Source organism: Acomys russatus, chromosome X (genome assembly GCF_903995435.1).
Source record: "Acomys russatus chromosome X, mAcoRus1.1, whole genome shotgun sequence".
NCBI lineage: Eukaryota > Metazoa > Chordata > Mammalia > Rodentia > Muridae > Acomys > Acomys russatus.
The window spans coordinates 91,225,701-91,242,631 of NC_067169.1; the positions used below are offsets into that span (position 1 = coordinate 91,225,701).

A 16,931-nucleotide genomic window follows, 5' to 3' on the forward strand; every position below is an offset into this window, starting at 1 on the left:
CCTCCATTGATAGTGGGAGTGCAAACTTGTACAACTACTTTGGAAATCAGTCTGGCACATTCTCAGAAAATCGGGAATAGTGCTACCTCAAGACTCAGCTATTCCATTCCTTGGAATATACCAGAAAGATGCTTCACCATACAACAAGGACATTTGCTCAACTATGTTCATAGCATCTTTATTCGTAATAGCCAGAATCTGGACACAATTTAGATGTCCCTAAACTGAAGAATGGATAAAGAAACTGTGGTACATTTAAACAATGGAGTGCTACTCAGCTATTAAAAACAAGAAAATCTTAAAATATGTAGGCAAATGGATGAAGCTGGAAATGATCTTCCGAAGTGAGGTAACCCAGACTCAGGAGACACACATGGTATATGCTCATTTAGAAGTGGATATTGTCCAAACAGAGACATCCTCTGAGAGAGATTCCACCTAGCGGGGGATAGGGAGAGATACTGGGACATGCAGCTAGACTCTGGGTGATCAGCTGTGAGTTATATGCAAGAACTAGGGGAAGGAAAGATATAGGGGAGGAGTGAGAGTTTTCCAGAGATCCACAAGGAGACTTCCAAGGCTGCTGGATCTGCACCTAGAGGGGCCTGTGCAAACTGAGGCACCAATCAAGAACATTGCAGGCAGAGGACCTTGATCAGATGTAGCTAATGGACAGGTCATTCTGCACAAGGTGGGTAGGTGCACAGGGGACTTCCTCTGAGAAGAACTCAGGCACCTTTGATTTTATCACTGCTCCTTAGGGGAGAGGTCCTGTCAAACACAGAGCAAGGGAATGCAAGCTATCCAGATGAGACCTGATTGGCTGTGATTGGACAATGGGGGAGGCTGACCCCACCTGTAATAGGTTATGGGGAGGGGAATAAAATGGAAAAGGGAGGGAGGGTGAGAACAGTAAGATAAGAGCAGGGGGTAGGGGACCCGATTACAACCGAGATGTAATGTGAATAAATTACAGTAATAATAAAAATTTTTTTAAAAAGACAATAAATGTGATGTCAGAACCAGGCATGATCCTGTACATATCTGTAATCCCAGCACCCAGGAGGTAGACGCAGAAAAGTCAGGAGCTCAAAGACAGGCAGATCTATATCACATAAGCCTGCCTTACACAACCAAAGAAAGAAGACAGTGGTCTCAAGCAGGAGTGGTGGTGCACTTGTATTATCCCAGAAATCACATGGCTGAGGCTGGGCGATTGCTTCAGCTCAGGAACTAAGATTAGCCTGGAAAACACAGTAAGACCCTCAGGATGTTCTCTGTCTCTCCCTCCCCCTCCCTCTCTCCCCTTCCCTCCCTCCCTCCTTCCCTCCCTCCCTCCCTCCCTCCATCCCTCCCTCCATCACTCCTCTCTCTCTCTCTCTCTCTCTCTCTCTCTCTCTCTCTCTCTCTCTCTCTTTCTTTCTGATGTGTGGGTAAGCAGAGTGTGGCATGGAGTTCTAGCATGACTTCTCAGAATTTGTTTCAAATAACAGAGAATGACAACTTTATATATATATATATATATATTTATATATTTTAAGACCTTTATTTACATGTGCTTGCAGTGCATTGACTTTTTAAAAATAAGGTTGTAAAAATAAAGTTCTTAAAAATCTGAACTTGACCTAATATTTAACAATTTAAACACCACTAAAGTTGTATCGAGAAAAACCAGGCTTTGAAAAAAATCATGTTTGTCATTACAAAAAAGGGATATCGTTATGAAAAATAATAAAAACCCATTCTGCATAGACAATGCAGATAGTTCTAGAGTATATGGTCAACGGGGAAAAAGCAAGCACGTTTAAGGTCTTCAGATCTAATCATTGTTCTCTTCTTATGGCTAAAATTTCATTTTCATTTTTCCTTGTTGGATGACCAAGCCGGCTGATGGTAGAGATGGTTAGCCTGCATTTAGTCAGCCCCGCCCTGATCAGCCTGGGTAGCCTGCGGATTCTCAGCTGGTGGATCTGCTGCCTTTGTCTCTTTGCCTTCTTGTGGTTTACGGATCTCTGGGTATCTGCATCTGTACGTGAAGTTGCGGCCACGCCGACCTTGAGGTGGCTGCTGACCTTGGGTCTCAGAGGCTCCTTGATGTTCCTTGTCCTCTTCCTTGTGGTCCTCGCTAGGTTGTCTTTGGCTAGGAGGGCCCCTGCGGAATCTTGGTGTGTAGCCCTGATACATATTTGGTCTCACAGGTCTGCCTTGCTCTCCTGCACCCTGCTTGTCAGCACCCTCCATCGCTTTTCCTTGTACAGGCTGGCTGGAATACTGTGGTCGACGCCCATACATCTCTGCATAGCAAAAGGTTCAAACCCTCGCTGAAGAAATGGCCAGCACGGTGGGGCCTGGTCTTCAGTAGAGCTTTTCACTTCCTCACTCTTTTCCTTACTCTGGCTGTTCTTGTAGTTTTGCTGGTGATGACATGGAGGACCCCTCTGATCTGCACAGCGTGTGTTCCGGTCTGCCGCGTATTTACTGCCTTGAACAGCGATTCCACCAGGGCCTGTAACATTTGCTGCCTCCGAGCCCTTTTCTCCTTCAACAATATCAAACTCTACGGTCTCTCCATCTCCTACACCGCAAAAGGAGTTCCTTGGGTTGTTCATCTTTATGGCCTTATGGTGCACAAATATGTCTTCCCCGGTGTCATTCCTTGTGATGAAACCGTATCCGTTCCTTAGATTGAACCATTTTACTGTTCCCAAAACCTTGGTCTGGATGACCTTCTTCTTGTCCTGGAGGGCGGCCGCCTCTGATCCGGCGTCCCCTGTGCCTCCACTGTCTGTGCCGCTCCCCTGGGACCTGGGCTTGGTGGCTGCTGAGCTGAGGGCGGCGGTGAGGGTGGCAGGCAGCAGCTGCTGTGTCTTGGCCTTTCTTCTCATGGTGGTGGCAACTGCGGCCTACAGTTAAGGCCAAGGCTCCTCCTGGGTGTGATGTTGACCAGGCCACCTGAGACCTTGGGGCCCTCAGGGCTCACTGTGTCTCGCTCTTGGCTCCCACTACCAATCGAACTAACTCGATAATGGCAAATTGATGTCACAACTCCGACTCTCACAGAAGGAAACGAAGGTAAGAAGTCTCACAAATACAGACATAAAGATCCTGGATACGGACGAAAGTTCTAAATAGAGTTCAGTTCTAGAATCATTTCCATTCACGTCATAAACAAGGTGAGGTTGCCTGCTGTCCTTGCTATTAATACTATTAGGGGTCTCCTTTGCCAGACCGTGGTGGTGCACACCTTTAATTCCACCACTTGGGAGGAAAGAAATCATACCATCACGCCCTATTTGTAGAAAATATGGCTGTGTATCTAGGATATCTAAGATAATTAGAGGATAAAGATTGACTGACTGACAAATGAATTAGGTTCTGCTTCTCCAGAGGACCTGAGTTCAATTCCCAGCACCTACATTGCAGCTCTGTAACTCTATGAACTGACACCCTCACACAGACATACATGCAGACACCATGCACATAAATAAAAATAAGTACTTTTTAAAAAAGCTCAGAACTGGGCATTATGATGGTACATGCCTTTAATGCAGCACTTGGGAGGCAAAGGCAGGCAGATCTCTATAAGTTAGAGGCCAGCCTCATCTACAAAATGAGTCCAGAACAGCCAGGGCTAGTACATAGAGAAACTCTATTGAGAAAAACCAAATGTAAATAAATAAGCAAATAAATATTAAAAAGCTCAGATTTTAGTAAAAATAAGGACAGTATGTGTGTGTGTGTGTGTGTGTGTGTGTGTGTGTGTGTGTGTGTGTGTGTAGTTAGAGCCTCGTACACTTCCTAGTAATGCAATAGATGCTTACTCAGTAAATATCAATGGAAGGAATGAATGAAACATTTACTGATTATTGACCAATGCTACTGCAACAGTGCCCTCTCCCTCTCTGTGGTACACACTGTGATGTGCTTCTCTGATCTCCAGACTCATGGCCTCTGCCTACAACAGACAGATGCTGAGCTATCTGTGTGCTAGAGAAAGAAGCAGCAGATTGAGAGTAGAGTTTGAAGTTTCCTAGCATGGAGGTGTACTAAACACTGAATCGATGTCAATACTAACTACCTTGATTTGATCTTTACATATCTGAGAACATATATCAAAGTATAGCCATCCTCCATAATTAAGAGTAACTATTATATGACAAACAACACATTTCAAAGAATAAATGGAAGAATGATTCAGGCCTCCCAATCTTGCCCCCCAGAGAGCTCATGGTCTCTCCAGGAAGAGGAGATGGAAGTTGTGGGTCTGATGTTCTGATACCTTGGGCATTAACAGCCATCATCACATGACTTGCATGCCCCCTGTGCACTCCTGCATCCCTGTGAGACACTCATAACTCCTTGGTTTCCAGGATTTGAGAACATCAGCTGAATAGGCCTGTTTTGTAATAGGAGTGGTTTTACTCCTATTTAAGAGAGAGAGAGAGAGAGAGAGAGAGAGAGAGAGACAGACAGACAGACAGACAGACAGACAGACACAGAGACAGAGACAGAGATTCAGAGAAAGACAGAGCGTCAGAGAAAGGGGGTGGGATCTCAGGAAGTCTAGGCTGGAGTATCTGTGTATTCACACAATCTCATTGTTCCAGCCTCTGTTCTTATGGCTGTCCTGTACATCTCTTTGTAGGCCAGGTTGTCAACAAAGTCACAGATTCGCCTGCCTCTGACTCTCAAGTGCTGTGATAACAGACTAGTGCCTGCAATATGGACCTAAAATGCTCCAATGACAGGATTTATAGAAACTTACTGAAAGCTGATGGGTGTGTAGCATAGTGGTACAGGGCGTGAGAGTATAGAACAAAGTGGTGTTTTTAAGACAGGGTCTCATATCTGAGGTTGGCCTTCAACTCACTATGTAGCTCAGGATGACTTTTTGAATGTCTTATTCCCCCTGCTTTCACCTCTGGAGGGCTGGGATTACAGGGATGTGCCATTATGGCTGGCTCTATACAGTGCTGGGGATAAAATCAGGGCTTTGGGCCACTTATGCAAGCACTCTACCAATAGAATGAAATCTCCAAACCACGAAAATGGTGGCCTATTGACATGAAAGAGCAGTTAACACAATAGTATGAAGAATGATATTATTTAATACCTGATATATTTTTATGTGTATGCATGTAAAGGGAGAGGAGAGAAAAGACATAGGGAGAGACATGGATACATATTAAGACAATAAATGTGCTGGTGGATCCAAGATGATGATCAGAACACAACCTTGTTTGAATAGCAGGATAGCAGTGACTGTACAGCCACCTAAGGACAGATCTGAAAAATACAGAACACCAGTACTGTTGATCCCCAGGTGAGATGGGTTGCAAACTGTGCAGAGCATGGGCGGGTCTGGCCTCAAGCTACCCAGAGAATCCACAGAAAACTCCCTGAGTCCATGCAGGGAAAGTCAACCCACTCCAGGGTGTAGCCACAGCAGGCCTTGTGAAAGTGTAATTTCTGACCTCTGGGGCCCAGATGGTGCTGTGTGCTGTGGAAACTCCAGCATCTGCCATTGATGGTCCACTGGAGACCACATAGCCTAGAAAACAGGTTGATCTGACATCAGATCCCGAGGCCAACCCACAGAAGCTTCCATGATCTCAGCAGGCGTGGATGCGCCCCAGGGACTTGAGGCCGCACTCCTGGCCTGAGTGCAATCTCTGACCTCCTGGGCCCAGAGGGAACTGTGTGCTACAGAAAGGCCAGCATCTGTGTCTGTTGTTTCACTGGAGACTGCACAGCCTAGCAAACAAGCTGATCTGACCTCAGATCCCCAGACTAATTCATAGAAAGTTCTCTGGTCCAGCCAGGCAGTAGCATGCACCAGGGACTGGCGGCATCATGCCTAGCCTGAGTGCAATCTCTGATTTTCTGTACTCAGAGGGAACTGTGGTCTGCTCACGCACCAGGGTCACACATTGCCCTCTGACTCCTAGAGGCAAGCTGGCCCATAGCAGCTCTGAGCTCCGATCCCTTTCCACCTGCTCCCCAGCTTACCTGGTACACAATCAGGGAGCCAACAGAGATAGTGAACCAAATAGATGCACCTGACCTCCCTGGGTCATAAAGAGCAAGCAAAGAGACAATCATCTCTGCAGAAGTAAGTAGGGTATAGGACCAAATCCCAGTTGTCTATACCTACCACCAAACTCTCTGACCATCATAGACCACCAAACCAGCTAACACCAGATATATCACCATGAAGTCAGCATGAGAACACAAGTAACAACTACCAGGAACATTTGATACCACCAGAAACCAACAGTCAGGCCACCACAACAAACGCTGGAGGTACTATTACATATGAAGCACAGGAGAAAGGATTCAAATCTGTGGTTACGAAAATGATAGAAGCCTTAAAGGAGGAAAATGGATCTCTCAAACTAGAACAGGAATACACAAAGAGATGAAAGAATTGAACATATCGCTTAAAGAAATTAGTGGAAGAAACTACAATCAAAAAGGAGAAGTAAATGGATGAAAGGATTCAAGACCTAAAAATGGAGATAGAAGCAATGAAGGAAACACACTATGACACAATCCTGGAAATAGAAAACCTGGGGAAGAGGACAGGATCTACAAACACAAGCATCACCAACAGAGTACAAGAAACGGAAGAAAAAAGTCTCAGGGATAGGAGATACAACAGTCATAGAAAATGTAGAATCTATGACACTATGAAAAGTCCAAATGTAAGAATAATAAGAATAGAAGAAAAAGGAGACTCCCAGCTCTAATGCCCAGAAAATATTTTCAACAAAATCATAAGAGAAAACTTCCCCAACCTAAAAAAGGAAATGACCACAAACGTACAAGAAGCCTACAGAACTCCTAGTAGATTGCCTAAGAAAGGAAAATCCTCCAGACACATAATAATTAAAACACTAAAAATACAGAACAAAGAAAGAATATTAAAGCTGCAAGAGAAAAAAGGCCAAGTAACATATAGGCAAACCTATCAGAATTACACCTGACTTCTCAACAGAGACTATAAAAGCCAGAAGGGCCTAGACAGACAAATGTCATGCAGATGCTAAGAGACCACAGAAACCAACCCAGACTACTATACCCAGTAACGCTTTCAATCACCATAGATGGAGAAAACAAGATAATTCACTACAAAATGAAGTTTAAACAGTACCTAGCCACAAATAGAGCCCTACAGAAGATACTGGAGGGAAAACACCAACCCAAGGAGGGTAATTGTCCCCATGAAAACAAAGGGCATAAGTAAATAACCCCACGTTGACAAAACCAAAAGAAAGGAAACCTACACACACACATTTTACCACTAACCAACATTAAAAAAGGAACCTACAACCACTGATTATTAATATCTCTTAACATCAATAGCCTATGTACCCAATAAAGAGACACAGGCAGACAGAATGGATGGGAAAGCAGGACCCATCAATCTGCTGTATATTAGAAACACACCTCAGCAATAAAGATAAACATTACCTTAGAGCAAATGCATCCAAGAAACAAGCTGGAGTAGCCATTCCAGTATCCAATGAAACAGACATTCTTTTTATTTTATTTTATTAATTTATTCTTATTACATCTCAATGGTTATCCCATCCCTTGTATCCTCCCATTCCTCCCTCCCTCACTCCCACTTTCCACTTACTCGCCTCCCCTATGGCTGTGACTGAGGAGGACTTCCTCCCCCTGTATATGCTCATAGGGTATCAAGTCTCTTCTTGGTAGCCTGCTATCCTTCCTCTGAGTGCCACCACATCTCCCCTTCCAGGGGACGTGGTCAAATATGAGGCACCAGAGCACCTGTGAAAGTCATATCCCACTCTCCACTCAACTGTGGAGAATGTCCTGTCCGTTGGCTAGATCTGGGTAGGGGTTTGAAGTTTACGGCCTGTATTGTCCTTGGCTGGAGCCATAGTTTGAACAGGAACCCTGGGCACAAATCTGCCTATCATGTTCTTCTTGTAGATTTTTAGCACCCTCTGGATCCTTCCACTTGGACTTGAGTTTCGTACATGGTGACAAATATGTGTCCAATTGCATTTTTTTACACATAGACATCCAGTTAGACCAGCACCATTCGTTGAAGATGCTATCCTTTTTCCATTAAATAGATTTCGCTTCTTTGTCAAAAACCAAGTGACCATATGTGTGTGGATTCATATCTGGGTCTTCAATTCGATTCCACTGATCAACCAGCCTGTTGCTGTGCCAGTACCATGCTCTTTTAATTACTGTTGCTTTATAGTACAGCTTGAGATCAGGTATGGAGATTCCTCTGGAGGATCTTTTATTGTACAAGATTGTTTTAGCTATTCTGGGTTTTTTGATGAAACAGACTTTCAACCTCAGCTAATGAAAAGATATGGGGAAGGACACTTCATACTCATCAAAGGAAAAATACACCAAGATGATGTCTCAATCCTGAATGTCTATGCCCCCAATGTGGCAGCATCCACATTCATAAAAGAAACATTACTAAAATTTAACACATCAAGCCCCACACATTAATAGTGGGAGACTTCAACACTCCACTCTCCACAGTAGACAGATCATCAAGACAGAAACTAAATGGAGAAAAAATGAAACTGATAGACGTCATGCATCAAATGGACCCAACTGATACCAACAGAACATTTCACCCAAACAAAAAGGAATATACTTTCTTCTCAGCACCTCACATAACTTCCCTCAAAATTGATCATATATTTGATCACAAAGAAAACCTCTATAGACACAAAAAGATTGAAAAAATCCTTTGCATTTTATCAGATCACCATGGATTAAAGCTGGAACTCAACAACAATAGAAAGAACAGAAAGTCTACAAGCACATGGAAACTGAACAATGCCCTACTCAATGACATCTTGGTGAGGGATGAAATAAAAACAGAAATTAAAACCTTCCTAGAAATCAATGATAATGAAGGCACAACATATTCAAACTTGTGGGACACAATGAAAGGAGTTCTAATAGAAAAGTTCATAGCACTAAGTGCCTTTATAAAGAATTTGAAAAGATCCCATACTAGAAACTTAACAGATAACATGAAAGCTCTAGAACAAAAGAAGTGGACACACTGAAGAGGAGTAGACTGCTGGAAATCACGAAAGTCAGGGCAGGTATCAATAAGTCTGAAACAAAGAGAATAATTCAAAGAACCAATGAAGCCAAGAGCTAGTTCATTGAGAAAATCAACAAATACACAAACCTTTAGGCAAACTTACTAAAAGGCAGAGGGAGAGTACTCAAATCAACAAAATCAGGAATGAAAAAGAGACCTAATGACAGATACTGAGGAAATCCAAAGAATTATTAGGGCTTACTTCAAAAGCCCATGTGCCACAGAATTTGAAAATTGGAATGAAATGGGCAATTTTCTTGATAGGTACCAACTACCAAAATTGAGTCAAGATCAGGTAAACAAATTGAATAGTTCTAAGGAAAGAGACAGTCATCAAAGGTCTCCCAAACAAAAAAGCCCAGGGCCAAGATGGATTCAGCAGTGAACTCTACCAGAACTTTAAAGGAGACCTACTACCAATTCTTTCCAAACTATTCCACAAAATAGAATCAGAAGGAACATTAGAAAACTGTTTATATGAGGCCACAGTCACCTTGATACCTAAGCCACACAAAGACCCAACAAAGAAAGAAAATTTCAGACCAATTTCTCTTATGAACATAGATGCAAAAATATTCAGTAAAATACTCACAAACTGAATCCAAGAAAACATCAAAAATATCATCCACCATGGACATATGCTCAACTATGTTCATAATAGCCTTATTCATAATAGGCAGAACCTGGAAACAGCCTAAATGTCACTCAGTTGAAGAATGGATAAAGAAACTGCAGTACATTTACACTATGGAATACTACTCAGCTATTAAAAACAAAGAATTCCTGGAATTTGTGGACAAATGGATTGAACTAGAAATGATCATACTGAGTGAGTTAACCCAGAAGCAGAAAGACTCACATGGTATATACTCACTTATAATTGGGCACTAGCCCAAAAGACATGTCCCATAAAAGCCTTCACTTACCAGGAGATTAGGATAGATGTGAGGACATCCCACTGGGACTCTAGGTAAGACAAATATAGGAGATGGGGAAATTAAAGGACCCAGGGGGTTCTGCTCAAACTATTGCACTAACCAAGGACAATACAAGTAGTAAACATCGAACCCCTACTTGGATCTACCAATGGACAGGACATTCTCCACAGTTATGTGGAGAGGAGGGACTGACTTTGACATGAACTCTGGTGCCCCATATTTGACCACCTCCCCTTGGTGGGGATGCTGGGTGGCACTCAAAGAAAGAATAAGCAGGCTACCAAGATGAGACTTGGTAGCCTATGACTATATAGTGGGGTAGGAGGTCCCCTTTGGTCTTAGACCTAAGGGAGGGAAATAGGGTGAAAGCAGAAGAGAGGAAGGAACAGGAGGATACAAGTGATGGTATAACAATTGAGTTTTAATCTGAATACATTAATAAAATTAAAAAAATAAGTTACCTATTGTTGGAAAAATATATCATTCACCATGACCAAGTAGGTTTTATCCCAAGCATGCAGGGGAAGTGCAATATACAGAAATCCATCAATGTAATACATCATATAAACAAACTGAAAGGAAAAAAATAACCTCATGATCATCTCATCAGATGTCAGAAAAACATTTGGCAAAACAGAATATCTATTCATTTTTAAAGTCTTGGAGAGATCAGGGATACAAGGTATATACCTAAACATAATAAAGGCAATATCCAGCAAGCCAATTGCCAACATCAAACTAAACGGAGAGAAAATTAAATCAATTCCACTGAAATCAGGGACAAGATAAGGTTGCCCACTCTTTCCATATCTCTTCAATATAGTACTTGATGTCCTTGGTAGAACAACAAGAAGACTAAAGGAGACCAAGGGGATACAAACTAGAAAGGAAGAAGTCAAATTATCACTATTTGGGGATGATATGATAGTATACTTAAGTGACCCAAAAAATTCTACCAAGGAACTCTTACAGCTGATAAATACCTTCAGCAAAGTGGCTATATACAAAATCAACTAAAAAGACAATTAATATCCCTGCTGCATACAAATAACAACTGGGCTGAGGAAGAAATTTGGGAAAGTACACTCTTCTCAATAGCCACAAATTATATAAAGTATCTTGGTGTAATACTAACCAAGCAAGTGAAAAAAAATGTGTGAAAAAAGCTTCCAATTTCTAAAGAAAGAAACTGAACAAGATATCAGAAGATGGAGAGATATCTCATGTTCATGGATCAGGAGGATCAACATAGTAAAAATAGCCATCTTACCAAAAGCAATCTACAGATTCAACGCAATACCCATAAAAATTCCTACAAAAAGCCAGGCATGGTGGCACATGCTTTTGATCCTAGGACTTGGGAAGCATAGACAGGTGAGTCTTTGTGAGTTTGAGGCCAGCCTGGTCTACAAAATGAGTCTAGGAGAGCGAGGGCTACACAGAGAGACCCTATCCCAAAACAAACAAACAAACAAAAAATCCTACACAATCCTTTACAGACCTTGAAAATCAATTCTAAACTTTACATGGAAAAACAAAAAACCCAGAATAGCTAAAAAAAAATCTGAGCAATAGAAGATCATCCAGAGAAATCTCCATCCTGGATCTGAAGCTGTACTATGGAACAACAGCAATAAAAATAGCATGGTACTGGCATAGAAATAGGCTGGTTGATCAGTAGACTCGAATCAAAGACCAAGAAATAAACCCACACACCTATGGACACTTGATTGATGACAAAAAAACCAAATTCCTACAATGAAAAATAGATGGCATCTTTAATAAGTGATTGTTGGTCTAACTAGATGGCTACATGTAGAAAAATGCAAATAAATTCATATTTATCACCATGCAATAAACTACAGTCCAAATGGACTGAAGACCTCAACATAAAACCAGACACACTAAATCTGTTAGAAAAAAAAAGTGGGAAAAAACCTTGAGTTCATTGGCATAGGAGACAACTTCATGAACAGAATACCAACAGCTCAGCCTCTATGATCAACATTTAATAAATGGGATCTCATGGCACTCAAAAGCATCTCTAAGCCAAAGGACACTGTCAAGAGAACAAAGTGACAGCCTACAGACTGGGAAAAGATCCTCACATCTGACAAAGTGCTAACATCCACAACATATAAAGAACTCAAGAAATTAAATACCACCAAACCAAATAACCCAATTAAAACATGGGGTACAGAGCTAAACAGAGAATTCTTGACAGAGGAATATTGAGTGGCTGAGAAACACTTAAGGATATGCTCAACATTCCTAGACATGAGGGAAATGCAAATCAAAACAACTCTGAGATTCCATTTTACACTTATGTGAAAGGCTAAGATAAAAAACCTAAGTGACAGCACATGTTGGTGAGGATGTAGAGAAAGGGGAACACTCCTCCACTGCTGGTGGGAGTGAAACTTGTACAATGACTTTGGAAGTCACTCTGGAACTTTCTCAGAAAACTGCTACCTAGAGATCCAGATACTCTACTCCTGAGCATATACTTGAGAGATGCTCCATCATACAACAGGGACATATGCTCAACTATGTTTATAGCAGCTTTATTCGTAATAGCCAGAACCTGGAAACAACCTAGGTGTACCCGAACTGAGGAATGGATAAAGAAACTGTGGTACATTTACACAATGGAATACTATTCAGTTAATCAAAACAAGAATATCATGAAATTGGAAGGCAAATGGATGGAACTAGAAATGATCATCCTGAGTGAGGTAACCCAGACCCAGAAAGACACTCATGGTTTATAATCAATTATAAGTGGTTGAGATTTTTACCTTAAGTGTTATTCATGAAGCACACTAAAGATTTCTTTTTTTATATACTTTTATTTTATTACACATGTGTAAAACAAACTACATACAGCAGGAAGAATCATGTGACAATCATGAGAATACTGAGTACTATATATGTTACACTCATAGTGACTTGGCCATCTGCATTTGTCTCCTTTGAAGTAAGTGTTTTTCCTGTCTTGTTGGGTCTAGATTTCCAAATGAGATTCAATATCTATCTTATCTCAACTCTAATAGCTTATTCTTGGGGGTAATATACTGGCATATGGCTGGACTTGACTTTTTCCCCCAGAAACAACTAGCAGTTGACTTACTGTATAATGTAAGTTTCCTTCTTTCTACTTCTCAATGTATAGTAAGGCATGATTTATCTCCTCTAGATCCAACAGCATATGTAAGGAGAAGAGCGTGGAAGTGATGCGCCAATCTATATTAACTAATGCTACAATAAATTACCTATTACCAGTCACTACATTGACCACAGAATCTGTAGCATGTCTAAAAATGACCATAATAATGGGAAATCTTCATATGCTTTGAAAAGCTTCTCTGATGGATGTGGCTTCCTTCAGCATTATACATGTTCCAAGCAAAGCATGTTTGGTGACCCATAGAAGGAGATTCAATTTGGGTCTATGAGGAAGATTCTAGTACTCTAGGAAGGTTTGTATGCATTAAATAACAAGGTTCTATCCTATGCACTTCATTTGGAACTGGACACTATATAGTAGGTTCCAGTGGCTAACATGGGTAATTTAATCCACAATTTCATGTCATACCCAGAGTTGGAAACACATGTTCATTCTTCTCTTGATATATTCTCAGTGAGATCCTTCTCAAGACACTTCTATTTTCAGAAATAAGTTAACTATTATTACTTTTGGGTACAAAGGTGTGCTTAAAATGGTAATAGTTCCTTTAACTATGCAAGTTTTTTTTCAGTTTTTTAATAAATTAGTGGTAAAGTAGAGATATCTAACTCTAATAAAAATGAAATCCCTTCTTAAATTAATTTCCTAAACCAACTTTTATTTATTATGGCTATGTGGTAGGTATTACTGTAGGTTCTGGTATGACAGCAATGAACAAAGTATTTTCTTTCAAGAAAACATGTGATGATAGAGAAGGTAATTTAGTATTTAATAATCATGATTGATGACATTTGAACAATGTCTCCATCAGTAAAGAACTGATCAAGGAAATGGAGTTTGCTTCCAGGTTTGGGTAATTTGAACTGATACTAGTTTTTAAAGTTTTGTTTTGCATACTGTTAAAGATAAAAATGTGATTTGTTTTTACTAGCCTGTACCCTATGATTTTTCTGAGTTCCCTTCTGAGTCATAGGCATGAATTTTTAAAATTTTATTCCTTCACATTTCCTAGTTAAACAAACATGAAATATTTAGGTTTTGATTCATTTTAGTATTGATTTCAACTTTTTTCTTATTGTTATTTTCTTAATTGTTTTGCTGTGTTCTGAACAAATAATCTAATAAAACCTGGAAAGTCCAGATCTTTTAAAATGTTTGATTTTAGAAAATGCAGTCCCCCTGTTAATGATTTGAGTTAGTATATTGTAGATTTAATGATATAATCATTTTTATGGATGTTGTATAACTATTTTAGTGTGTTTGGTTTATCTGGTAGAACCAGCCTCTGCTAGTGCTACCTTGAGGCAATAGAAGGCTGTCCTTCAGTTTGAGTCTTCTGGTACCCTTAAAGGAGGGTGCCCTTAAAAGGCTTTGTGGCTCACTGTAATAAAGTTTGCTTCTATCTAGGAGCTTGTAGGATACCTTTTATCCTTGGGGGTCTGAAAGTGGCTCCTAGATCCACAGCTTGCTTTGCAGATCCTTTATCTGTACAGATGAAGGGAGGCTTGGACTACTTTTTGTGGGAGTCTTGGTAGATGAATAAAGTCAATGAAAGATTGATTCACATAACAACCTGGATAAATCATCTGGGATTATTATGGGATTTCTTCTCATGGACTCTACTGATCATTCATATTCTCTGAAAGGGAAAGAGGAGTCTATATCTGTGACCATCCAAAATGTCTGTGCACATTATTCTCTTTATTAGTACTAGTGCTATTATTGTTGTTTGTGTATTCTGGAGGCCACTAGTGTGTTCATCTACAAGCATATGTGTGAAGACCAAAGATTAACATTAGGTATCTTTCTTTACCTCTGTCCATATTATTTTGAGGGACATCAAACTCTCATTTAATTTAGAGTTCACTAATTGAGCTAGATTGCCAGGCTAATGCACTGTAAAGGCCCACCTGTCTCCATGTCCCACCCAGAAAATTGGGGTGATACATTTGACCTCTGCACTCAGTTTTCCATATAGGTGATAGCAATTTTAAGTAAGGTACACTCACCTACTGAGCTGCTCCAAAAAAAAAAAAATGAGTCCTTCATTGTGCATAGTACCTACTCAATATCTCCTCTTTATAGTTAATATGTATCTCACATCTAATGTTTTCAATTTTTTTCAGTTTTACTAACATTTTTCAAAGTTTGCAATAGGTTAGGCTTTTCTAGGTGCTGACTCTAATACTTGGTTTACCTTAGTAGGTAGGATGTTTATTAATGAGAGTTGTTAGAAGCAATGAATAATGGAATGGCAAGATAAGATAAATCTAATTGTAATGTACTCCAAACATCTTGTACTCTCAACCTCCTAGTTGGTCAAGATTTTTACTATGCCTTAATATTACTGAGTGGTTCATTCGATGCAGGCCGCCCAGTAAAGGGTGTGTCCTTGAATAAAGGCAGCTCTCTATAGCTAGAGGCTATTTTTTATCAGCACTGTCAGCAACTCAGGCAAATTCCTCATTTACGTAAGAGGAATCTAAGTTGTGGATCAACACCCAAGCAATCTCCTTGTGTATAATCAAACTCTTGGCTTTACGAGCCTCATTCATTCCAATGGAAAGGAATCGTGTTTGCCAGTTGAGAATGAATATTTGTAGTCATGCAGTCTCTCATTTAGACAGCCCAGAGCTTTCCTGCATAGCCTCCTGGCTAGTTGAGTGTTCTGTGCCTGGTCTGTAGCATGATTACTGCCCAGAATTTGCACACCAACCACTAACATACTAGTGGAATGTTTCTACTTAGTCAATGATGGTCTAGCCAATATGGATTTCTTTTTAGCCCTTACATGTCTCCGGTTAAGCTCCACTTTCACTATACTATTTAATTGTGGATTTTCTTTTCTCGGTGTTTCTGATGCTTTATATGTTTATATATGTGTTTATGAGCTATTTCTACATGTTCTTTTAACTGAGTTTTTAGTTGTTGTTTTAATTGTTTGTTTGTGTTTATTTGATCACAATTTTGGTGCTGTTTATGTTGTTTGTTTTTGTTTTTGACAAGGTCTCACTATGTAATAAAGGCAGGACCTGAAGTAGTTTACTCCTGCTACAACCTGTAGTGGATGTAAATATGTTTTTGTTTTGATCCCAAGTGTGGGATGCAAAACCGACTTGTGTGAGGGTGTACAGGTGTACGGTGATTTTCCACTGGAAACACACTTGTGAGAGAACAGGTGAAGTTTGTCCACTAGAAGAGGAACTGCCTCTTTCGGAGGCATGGTCTCTGCCCAAAACAAGAAACAAGAGGCTGGGATTTTGGTCTTGGCATCATTTTCTACTGTTTGGCTGTTCATCACTCCCCTTTGAGATGATCCTAGAGAGAACTGTTCCAGTGAAGGCTTCGGAGGTTCTGGCTGGTGCTCTGGGTTCTGGTTGTTGCTCCATGTTCTGGTGGCTGTGTTTGAAATCATCTTTGCTGAATTGATGTTTGGCTGTTTAACATTTGTCTGCTGAAATCCTGACTACGAAGAGTGGAATTGCTCCAAGGATCTGAGTCTAAAAAAGTCTACTTCTCCTGTTCCCATTAGTTTATTTTGTCTTTTTTCAAGGGTAGGTGGGTTGGTAGGGAGGTATAACCATTAAAAAACTCCAAATAAAGTAGGTTTGAAAAAGTTCAAGGACTACAACAACCTTCTGAATAGTTGAGATTACAAGCATGTAGCAACACACCCATCTTTTTTGTT

At 40.5% G+C, this 16,931-nt stretch overlaps 2 protein-coding genes across 2 annotated transcripts; one reads left to right on the forward strand and one right to left on the reverse strand.

Annotated features, from left to right (window-relative positions):
- Nucleotides 1–1,914: 1,914 nt before the first annotated feature.
- Nucleotides 1,915–2,885, reverse strand: LOC127185594 (Y-box-binding protein 1-like). Its single transcript, XM_051142029.1, is given in 2 exon segments — nt 1,915–2,291; nt 2,294–2,885. Coding segments are annotated over 2 exon segments (969 nt in total).
- A 3,600-nt stretch (nt 2,886–6,485) lies between these two features.
- L1td1 (LINE1 type transposase domain containing 1) lies at nt 6,486–12,532 on the forward strand. Its single transcript, XM_051141870.1, is given in 4 exon segments — nt 6,486–6,958; nt 6,960–7,029; nt 7,031–7,217; nt 12,498–12,532. Coding segments are annotated over 4 exon segments (765 nt in total).
- Nucleotides 12,533–16,931: the final 4,399 nt, after the last annotated feature.